This window comes from Pocillopora damicornis, chromosome 7 (assembly GCF_964200805.1).
Source record: "Pocillopora damicornis chromosome 7, jaPocDami1.2, whole genome shotgun sequence".
Taxonomy (NCBI): domain Eukaryota; kingdom Metazoa; phylum Cnidaria; class Anthozoa; order Scleractinia; family Pocilloporidae; genus Pocillopora; species Pocillopora damicornis.
The window spans coordinates 10,056,525-10,067,821 of NC_142676.1; the positions used below are offsets into that span (position 1 = coordinate 10,056,525).

The window sequence follows — 11,297 nt, forward strand, 5'->3', positions numbered from 1 at the left end:
TGTAAAACTCCCCGAAGAGGTCTACGACAGATAGACGAAACGCATCGGAGAATAAAGAAATTTTAAAACTGCTGTTCGCAGAGTGCTGTTCACCAGTTTAGTTTTAAAGACTTTTTTTAATTTGTTGCGATAGCTGTGGTCAATTTTTCCATGCAGGTTGTCTGGATATACCTTTCGCAGAGACGTGGAGGGGACAGAGACACCAACACAACATTCCACCTGCCGTTCGGTTCGAAAGTTAAGTTTTAATCCCGAGTTCATTTTTTAAATTTAATAGGAAAAAACACCTCGAACGGAAAACAGAATTATTTTAACGTCTGGATCTTTTGAAAAAAGGTCTCTTAAATAAGTGGCCCTGATTATAAATGTTAAGCATGGTAAACACATTAGCCTTAACTTGGCTGTTTCTCGAAGCTCAGTGTTTTCCTACATGCCTTTTTCACCTGAAATGAGGCGATTGAATATATATAATAAACACTAAAAGAACTACAGCTTATGGAAATTTTAAATTTCTTATCAAAAGGCTGTGGATACAAACTTATTAATGACTCTAAAAATATAAAAATTTAGAACGAAATTTTTTTAGAGTTGCTTAGCTTTTCATTTTTCCGCAATCGAAAGTCGAGATTGCAAAATATATACGTGAAAAGCAAACCAGCTGTGATTAACGCCTTAAACAAGTCAAAATACTTTTTTTCGTTATATAACAAGTTACATATCGTAAATGTCATTCTTGTTGATGCCTTTCCCGGTGTCACCGATGCCTCCGTTGGTTAATATAGCAGTAAAAATATTGTTCCAGTCAAAGCGTTTGGAAAATTGCCTAACTTTTTAAATAGCGAAGTATTACCTGGTAACATTTTGGCTTTACAACACGATTGTTTTTTGCAAGTTACAAAACGTAAATACAATTCTGCTTGGTGCTTTTCCGAATGCCACCGATGCCTTTTCCGATGCCTCCATTGTTTAATACAGCAGTGAAAGATATATGTACCATCAACACTTTTAAAAAATTGCTTAAAATTTTATTTAGCGAAGTATACTGTTAACATTTCGGCTTTACAACACTATTGTTTTCTGCAACTACAACTGATATGTCCCTATATGAGTTATTAAAGTTGTTTCCCCGCTGACCACTCGTATTTCGGTCTTTTCTTCCCCCACTCGTTACCTGTGATGTAGTAACTCCCAACAGGTCCTCTTCGACATATGTTCGTCACGCAACGTCTTCCATTTTTTACCGCTGTGCGTTACATTTGCGATAGTTTTCTGTATGCTTTAGCTTTGAACAATGACCGATACTTAAGAAAGTGTTGTGATAAACCAAAATACTAATGGTCAGATATTTGGATTCTTAAGGAGATTAGTGAACGACTGTATTGCAAGTGAATGGCCTTTTAACAAAACTATCGCGGCTGTGGTTGTTGTTGGGGCGGCTCTGTACCAATATCACGCCATCCAATCCCTAGAAGCCCGCTTTGAAACAACTGTGGAGAAAATGCTTGATAAAAGGGAACAAGGCTCCAAAGCTTTCATCAAGGAGGCTATCAAAGAGTCCGAGACTAACGTGCTTAGAAGACTGTTAGGTAGGTAATGTAAAGTTAAAAATTATAGTGTCAGATGTTTCTCTACAACAAGCACCAAACTCGTGGTAAACGTAGCTATGCAGTTTAATCATGTAGAATGTATTTTCATTTAATAGAATGTAATTCCTATGGAACTATGGAAAAAATGCTTGATCAAGGCTCCAAAACATTCATCAAGGAGGCTATCAAAGAGTTCGAGACTACATTGCTAAAAAGACTGTTAGGTAGGTAATGTAAAGTTATAAATTATAGCGTCAGGTGTTCCACTACAGCAAGCATCGCATAAAAGTTCAATTTGAATGAAGACGTTCAAATTCGTGGTAACACGTAGCAATGCGTAGCTATGCATTTTAATCTTGTAGAATGTATTTTTATTTGATAGAGTCTAGTTCCATTCGATTTGAAGCGAAAATATATTTGAGTATTTGTTCGCAGACATTATCTTCGGTAATAATATCCCGAGTAGCTACTCGAGAATGAAGCCGGAGTAACACTGTGATGCGCTTTGCGTGACCCCGGCGTAAAGTTGTAGATATGGTCTAGGTCGCATTTCCATCAAATTCATGTCGGAGCCCATGCAAAGCTCTCCGAAAATATGAAACCGCAGACGGAAGAAGCAAAAATCTTAGAAAATTTAGGATCGACCTTCCACACATGTAATAAGCACTATTATGTAAATCATTGATCAGATTTGAATTGCAGATTTGCCGCCAAACCAAAACATAGTCGAGTAACTTAAAGAAAATGCGAAAAACAAAAATACCTTGAAATCAGCACAGACTGGTTGAATGTCTGGGAAACATGGGCGAATGAGAGAGAAAAAAAAACAAAATTTGAAGAATACTAGCACAAACATTTGGACAAAATGTCGTGTTCTGCTAAAAATTTCCCGTGAGTTTCTGGAGCAATATATTCGTAGACATCCTCAAGAGCTGCGAGATAAAGATCTTTTTCACCTCGCCATAATTGAAAACCCCCCAAAAAATGTTAGGTACAAGAAGCAGCGGCTCAGCGAAAACACCATCGATTGTATGATGAAGAGTGTTTTTAAAGAACACACCTCTTTAAAAAACAAGAAGAAATTGACGAAACACACCTCAAGGAAGATTTTTGCGAAGAAGCTCAGGACAGCAAGCGTCGAAAAGCAGTCGATAACCTAGGTGACTAGGCACGCAAGCGGAAACTCTCTTTACGATTACGATGAAGGTAACGATAGCGAACAACAGCTGTTAGCATGCCTCCATAGCCAGCAGCTTCTAGCAATTTTCCCAGGTGTACCAGAAATGTGGTCTTTTCCTGCAACGTCTTCGACATGTGAACAGGAGAACACATACGACCATAATTTCACAGCTGTCAAGTCACATTTAACGTGATTCAAGGGCAATACACAGTTTACCAAAGTAGGTAGATCAGAATGCTATTGACTGCAACCGATTGGGATCAAAACATTTTCTGAAGATCGTTCCTGCTGCTTCAAACATTGTAATTTCACTTTTCAGTTCATGAATGTAAGCATATATTTTTCTGAGAAACTTTCAAAAACTTCACGCTTGATTTGACATGAGGTAACATTACATTTTTGATCGCTTTAAATAAAACTTGTGAGCAAAGGCGTAAGGAGTGCAAACTAGTGTGATGGAATAACTGTTGAGTATATGATAGGCAAAACATCGTGTCAAGTTGCTCGTGTTTTTCGTGATTTATGGGCACGAGTGATGTTTCGAGAGTTTTCAATTTGCACTCGCCCACGGCTCATGCAAATTTGAAAGCTTTCTAAACATCAATTATGCCCATAAATCAGGAAATCCACTCGAGTCCATACAATTTCCTATGTATACCCGAAAATTCCACAGGAGCACTTAACGTTAAATTAACAATATAATACTTTTTAAACAATGCTCAATTTCCTGGGCCCGAGATTAAAAAGACAAAACTCGCAATTCAGGTATTGTTATCAAAGTTATCATCATCATCATAATAATAATAATAATAATAATAATAATAATTATTATTATTATTATTATTATTATCATCATTATTTTTTTATTCATTCATTTTTATCAGCGCGTAAGAACTGTGCCGAGCTTTATAAATCTGGTGAAATAACCAGCGGTGTTTATAATATCAACCCGGATGGTGCTGTACCTGACTTTGAAGTGTTTTGTGACCAAAAAAACGCCGGCGGGGGATGGACAGTGGTCCAAAGGAGGCTAGACGGCTCTTCAGATTTCGACCGCAACTGGTCTAACTACAGGAATGGCTTTGGTAACCTTAATGGCGAGTTTTGGTTCGGAATGGAAAAGATAAACCGCTTGGCAAAATCCCCGAGCAAGCTTCGAGTCGATCTGGAAGATATTTACGGCAACACTGCTTACGCCGAATACGACATGTTTGTAGTAGCGGCTGAAAGTGAGAAGTATCAGTTGAGCGTTGGGAAATATTCAGGTAAATTGTTTGAAGCGAATGAAAGTAATTGCTTTAATTTAACTAGTACCATTTACTGGTTTCGAGAACGGCCTAAAAGTTTTTTGTTCATTTGTATCAAGTGCAGTGTGGCCAACTTCATAGGCATTGTCCATGAAGACTAGGAATTAGTATTTACTTTTTAAAACTGTAACTCAGTTTTGTCGACCGAGGGTAACGGTGATTTGTGTCTTTGGTAATGTTGCATGGATTGCATGACGTCTCTGGGAACATCTCGCAAGAGCTAATTTTGAGTTTTTCTTTACTCCAGGAACAGCTGGCGACTCCTTTACTCAACATCATGGCTTTCCCTTTTCAACCAATAATTGGCACTATAACAGCCGCATAATTACCTGTGCTGAGATTCTTAAAAGAGGCATCTGGTCTGCTGACTGTTCTTTCTTAAACCCGAACGATGCCTATCGTCATGGAAAGGACTCAGCCACTTTTGGAGCTTTCTGGTATCACTGGAAAGGATACCACCGTTCTGTGAAGAGGGCTGAAATGAAAATCAGACCACTGGATTTTTAGAGCATACCTGCTAGCTTACTAAGAGAGATGGAATTTAAAAGTAATTTCGGGTAAGTAACATTATTGACAAGTCATAGGCTTCGAATCATTCTCAGCCTTCCAAGGCAAATTTTTTTAATGGCGATTGTGTCTATGCGTCTGTCTTCCAATTAATCATTAGTAAGAACCGAGCGAAACTCATGTATTTGTTAACTTATAATTTAATGAAAGTGAATAGAACACACATGCAGATCCTTGATGTCGCCATTTTTTACCGCATCTCTCCTGATGTTTGCAATTCATCGATCGCGCCTTCTTTTGATAATTTGTTCTGTGAGTGCACGTTAATGTTCAATTATGTTTGGAATTTTTTAAAATGATTCATTAGTTTCTCTGTTTGAGCGATAGAAGAACCTGCAACGCAGTAAAATCTCTCCATCGTCGCAAACGCACCCACAACTGGCAGCCCATGAAGCGACATCCGGCGAGGCCGGAAAATACATGTTTGAGCTCTGGTACAAATCTTAGATGTCTATCTCTGTTGCTTCTCATTGGACTCATGCTGACCTGATTGCATTTCGTGTTTAGCAGAGAATCAGAAGTAAGTCATCGCTTTCATGAGGCTTGTTACTTGGTCCCATTCAAGGTCAAGTTTAAGCGAGACTATGGCGAGATTTGTCAGGAAAAAATCCAGAGCTTTCGCCTTTCTTCCGCGCAAAGTTTCTTGCCGAAAAACTTTTTTATTTTCGGCCCGTTTACTTACAATACTCAGTCAGGCTCGAGCTTTCTTTGGTGTTATAAGTATATATTGTATTTTTGAGATCCAGCGTGGTTATATTTTATGCTCGAGTAGAGATATCATGTACACTGTTCAGTCTGAAAGGCTACGTGAAGGAGAAGGAGTAAATGAAAAAAAGCGTCAAAGCCTTCGGGTACATTTTAGTGCAGTGACAAGGGAACTAAAGTCTACGAGTTGCAAAACAAACTCTATCTACTTACAGTTGGTTTCCTTTTGTAGGAGTTGATCAAAAGCGTGAGTCGATGTACGCAGACAAAACCCTACTGTTTAGTGTCAGTGCATCTAATTTCACATCTAAAGCTATGTGTCTATACAGTAAGTCAGGGAATAGATATGTTTTAGCTTTGCTTAGTTCAAATGATAAACATTGAACTTTCGATTTAAATGGGAAATTAAACGTGATTGAAAGTTTCTTTGTGATTCAATCTTTTTTTATGGGGCGAGGGTGGTGCGGTGATGATAGTATCGTTTCGAAACTGCATCGTGCATTCAATCGGCATTAGCAGTAGCTATTACCATAGCGTTTTCATAGGGGCGAATCCAGGAAGCTTTAATGGGGGAAGAGGTGCCTAAACTTTGATTAGTCTCGTTCGGTGACCTTTCACGGCCAAGCGGTTGTAGTTCCAGTTACACGGCAAGATTTGGGTACGAGATTAAACCTTGAATCAAAGAAAATATAGTAAGACAAGTTAATATACAACACAGCCGAACAAAGTAAACAATAATACTCCACCAGCACTTAACCCTTCAACCCCTAAAAGTGACCAGCATCCAAGTTCTCCTTACAACATCAGCTCTGAATCATTCATCAAGGTCCAAAATAAAAGAAATGATCACCAACTGAAGAAGCTCGTGATTGTTAAACAAATTCTCCCTGTCAGCATCTTAGGAAATGTAAAGAGAATAGTATGGAGAATATGGACACTGATGTTAGGGTGTAAAGGGTGAAACTGAACGGTTAAAGATACTAAGTTTGTCAGATGTGATTATTACCGACAATAATAAATCCATTATCATAATGACAGTGATCAAGGTGTAGATGATAACTCTCCGCTATGGATATGCAATTAGTGAAACCATAAGCAGGGATTAGAAAGGAGTACTCATGTTTTAACTTCAAGTTTTGCTATTAGGTTTCATTTCTAAATGGCATGATTCTAGTATATTAAGGATTCCTAAATTTAATCAAGAAATGTTTCAAACTGCAATAGCTATTAAATTGAACAGTGGACTGAGACTTTCTTTAGCTTCTAAACAGTGAGATGTTAGAATCAATGGTCAAACAGTGATAACCATGGTCAGTAAAAACTTGACCTGTAATAATGTTCATCTAGAGAAAATTACCTCCCTTTCCCCAAAAAATGAAACGCCAGAGAAAGGTAAAAAATGATACCTTTTGGCACAGCTCACCAAAAACCCATGTTTTATCCTTTTATTTAACCTGAAGGCAAGAGTAATACAATGAAGGGGGGGAGTCCTGAGGCAGATGGGGACAACAGTAAATAATGTGGGAGGCTGTGACCCCGTTGTCCCCCTCTATCCCCTTTCTCCTTTGGCGGATACTGGATAGACAACTCGAAAGCCTTATAATGCAATGGTGCAACCATGCCTTTAAATTATTAACCAAGCCTTTGAATTTGTTGCATTCTTACTAATAGCACTCGAGAGTGAAAATTTCTCATTACAGTTATGAAAATATTAATTTCAATATCGTTATTATAATTATTATTATTATTTTCTTTATGCTGAAAAAATGCCCATTCTGATACCGGCATTATGCTCAATGCTCCGACAATAACATTACGCCCAAAATTATGTCGGCATAATACATATAACCCTAGCTCTAAAACTCTACCAGTCTGCTTTTTATCTCAGCTTTCCTCGCACAGTAATGGTAACCTTTCCAGTGATACCAGTTGACTCCATCAACTTACGATGAGTGCTTCCCATGATGATAGTAACCATCGAGGTTTGAGCTATGACAGACCAAGTACCACAAGGCTCCTTTAAGTGCCTTAGCACAGTAACCGTCATAGCTGTCATTGTCCTGATCTTTAGTTGTAAGGGGAAAGCCATGATGTTGAGTAAATGAGTCACCAGCAGTTCCTGACGCTTCGAATCGATCGGTGCGTTATAACACTGGATATCCGCTGATTTCAACTGGGGTCACGCGAAACACATCTCAATTATCCTAGAACTTTGCCCTCGGGAGAGCTGTCCGCTTCTTTGAACAGATAATGTCCACTAAAACATATCAAAACAGATTTTCGCTCCAAATCGAATGGAATTCTATTCTATCGCATAAAAATATATTCTATCTGATCAAATGTATAGCAACGCATAGCTACGTACGTTCACGAATTTCAACAACATAATTCAAATTGAACTCTATTGCGATGCTTATTGCAATTTATTATGCTGATGGAACATGCCACGCTAAAATTTATAACTTCACATTACCTACCCGCCAGTCCTTTAAGCATATTGAACTTTTTAACCATAAAAGTCTTGAGGCGTGCTTCAAGGTTTTCGTAGCCTCCTCGATGACAGTTCTGGAACTTTGTTCCTTCTGATCAAGTTTTTTTCCCACAAATTTTTCAAAGAGGGCCTCTAATGATTTAATGACGTCGCTGATGAGCTTATTGTATATTATTTGCTTTTAATTGAGTTTTCAGCCAGAGTTTCTTCTAAGGATTTGATAGCCTCGCTGATGTGACCTCTCGCATTGTGTTCGCTCTTCTCGAATCTCTCCTCAAGAGCTGCTTTTAGGGATTTATGGCCTCAATGATGTGAACTCTGTTATCTCGTTTTTTCTTTTCAAACTTTTTATCCACATTTGCTTCAATAGATACGATTCTGATAAGAATCGAATTTTGCACTGTGGAAAAAGTCGTGTATGAATGATACACAGTACCTACAACAACCGCTATCGCAATGGTTACTCTACTGGACAGTAAAATAAACCGTGCATTCGGAATACAGTTGTTAAGTAATTTCTTAGGTATTCCAAATCTCTGATCATCAGTACACTGATGACTTATCACCACTGCTTCCTGAGTGTCTATGTTCAAAACAGGCTCGTACAGAAAACTAAAAAAAAAAGGAACACACGACAGAAAAATCGACAGTAGTTTGAAGGAGACGTTACGTGGCGACTATCGATCAAGCGATGCGAGTTTTACCAAGTCGCAGTTGACTTTGAAACAATGATCTCGACGAGCACGAAGCTATTTTCATTTTTCTTCATGCGTGCATTAGTCCTCCTCTCGCAACAGTTCAATTTGTTATTTTGGTACGAAACAGTTATAGAAGAATGATTTCAGAAGGTTTGTGTTCGATCTGTGAGGAAGGCAGCTTGCGTGAGGAGGAGTGCAAGGCGGAGGGTACAAAAGACTCACTTTGTTTTCTCCTTTCGCGACCCCCCGTTCTCATTCATCCAAAGTGCGTGTCTCACCCTTCCCGCTGGCTCTAACTTCTCTTTTGCATAACAAAATGTTATGACGACGGGTATCCCCTCACTCACTGATCTCCTTTCAAAATGGAAGGAGGGCAATAGTAAGGCCTGAACAGGAGGGGGGAGTGTCTTATATCAAACCCCGTCCTTAGAATATCTCTTTATTTCCTCATCTCCAGGGGGGGAGGGGAAGAGAAAGAAAAGAAAGATTTTGAGGAAACAGGCCGGCTCCGAGCGTTACAGGATCTCATTTTCTTATCCCAGCCCTGAGGAAAGTGGAAATCTTGAACCAAACCAGCTTCAACTCGGTAATTTGAAATTTTCGAAAGAATTTAATTACACTAGTGTAATGATCTGATCTACGTGTGAAATAAAGATTCTATAGAATCTTTATTTCACACGTAGATCAGATTACACTACTTTACACTATTATCATTATTATTATTATTAGTACTATCATTACACTAGTAAGTTAATTAGCTAATTATCTAATTTGTATATAAGGAGGTATGTTCTTCATTGAATAAAGTTCTGTCTGACGAGCGCACAGGCGCGAAACTCAGAGTAACAGAGAATCGATGCGTCCTCTTTGATTCTTTCACCTATATATATATATATATATATAAATAAATAAATCTTGATTATAGTCTGTCCTTGCAGTATAGTGTTCGATGCGTTCACATACAGAGCGTGGTATATCTGAAAGTTGGACAAATCAATAAGACGTAACTGTTTTGTGACTCTGAGTTTCACGCTTAAGCTTCAGAATCTGTCTGATGATCGCGTAAGCGTGGAACTCAGAGTCACAGAAAAGTTATGTCTTAACGGTTTTTCCGTTTGCTTGTTTGGCTGGTTCATACTGTAGTGGTATCCACTTTCGTCGAGTGCTTTCTGGTATGGAGGGGCGGCTTGGTCAAAGGATGCTTTGTCAGATGATAGGGACGACCGGTCGTTTGTTGATGCCGGCGGGAATGTTCTTTATGGTGATTGGCGGGTGGTTGCTCTCGCGGTGAACGTATTGCAGTGAAGTACTCGGCTTTGTAAATGGCTGATAAGTGCTTCGCTAAAGGTTAAATGTGGCGTCTAGGAAGTTGATTATTTGTTTGTTATAACAAACAAATAATCAAAACAAGCAACGGGAAAACCGACAACGCAATAACATCCTCTGTTACAACCCTCCTTTTAGCAAGAACACCAGCACCAACATCGGATACAAATTCCTCGCCCTAGTAGACAAGTACTTTCCTAAAGATCACAAGCTCAGAAAAATCTTCAACCGAAACACCATCAAGATCAGTTACAGCTGCATGAACAAACGAAACAAATAATCGACAACCATAACAAACGCATCCTAACCGCGTCTATACAGACTGATGATGCCGCCACCGCCGCTACATTAATGACAAGACATGTAACTGCCGACAAAAGAACGCATGCTCGCTCGACGGAAACTGCCTGCAACCATCAGTAAATTACCAAGCCACCGTTACACACAAAGACAACAACACGACAGAAACGTACATCGGACTCACAGAGAACGACTTCAACAACATCGAACACTTTATTTCCTGGCGCATTCTCCCATCACACTCCCCGTGCAATAGCTCAAGTAAAAGTTGTAATCTCTGCCTCAAAGAAAAATTCCTAATAATCTGCCGACCCGAACTATCAACACTAAACAAACATAATGAACTTGTGTCTCCCTGCCGCCACAGAAACAAAGCCCTCCTACGCAACAACTTAACTGTTAAATTTCGCGCTGCATAAATTAGATTATATTTTATATGAGCGATGGTAAAGATTATTCTCATTAAATCCCCTGATGAGTGGGCAACCACGAAACAAGCTTGTAGGGATGAACTTTTAGTTTATTTGTCTTTCTCCTCCCACAATACATACATCGCTCTTCTCCTATGTATTGAGCACTGTTCTACGAACGTCAAAATTTTACACTATATGTATACATAAATTTATATATCGAGGCTTTATTTGATAGTTAAAATCGGTTTCACAAATTATCAAGTCAAATGTCGAGTTTCTTTTCTTTATATTTGTTACGAAAACAGCGAGCACACAGCCTACAAATGTGTGTGGTGTGTATTTCAGCTACATACAAGCCAAATTCAGCCCAACTTTTAATAGACCTCTATCCACTCTCTTCCTCATGTTGTGGAGTGTTTCCTAGTCCCCCCCCCCCCCTCTTTTACTAAACCGAAAAATGACTCACGGAAAATGAGCAATAAAATAAAACAACAAATCTGTCTATCCGTCCTCTTTCAGTGAGCCTTGATCTCCTGTGAGTAAAAGTGACGTACTGGGGAACAGCGACGAGATTTATTCTATTACTGATCAAATGACTTCGGAATTAGAAAGCGCATTAGAAAACCATTATGGTTTCCACAAAAAAAAAACAACTGAACTGAAATCAACAAATCCTGGCCTGATTTTCCCTCTCCATCCCCTTATGATTTCTTGATTACCTGAT

General features: G+C 38.9%; 2 protein-coding genes across 3 annotated transcripts in view; one reads left to right on the plus strand and one right to left on the minus strand.

The window, feature by feature from the left end:
* Window positions 1-11,297, minus strand: part of LOC113685195 (uncharacterized) — a 298,180-nt gene that overhangs the window by 150,660 nt on the left and 136,223 nt on the right. The window lies entirely within an intron of this gene.
* Window positions 1,182-5,771, plus strand: LOC113685192 (angiopoietin-related protein 7-like). 2 transcript variants are annotated; one of them, XM_089213332.1, is made up of 4 exons: window positions 1,182-1,586; window positions 1,703-1,810; window positions 3,651-4,031; window positions 4,321-5,771. In XM_089213332.1, the coding sequence occupies exons 1-4, from the start codon at window positions 1,499-1,501 to the stop codon at window positions 4,578-4,580; spliced, it is 837 nt and encodes a 278-aa protein (XP_089069458.1). In that variant the 5' UTR covers window positions 1,182-1,498; the 3' UTR covers window positions 4,581-5,771. The 2 variants fall into 2 exon arrangements, with proteins under 2 accessions (XP_089069458.1, XP_089069459.1); XM_089213333.1 differs by lacking the exon at window positions 1,703-1,810 and having other exon boundaries at window positions 1,218-1,586.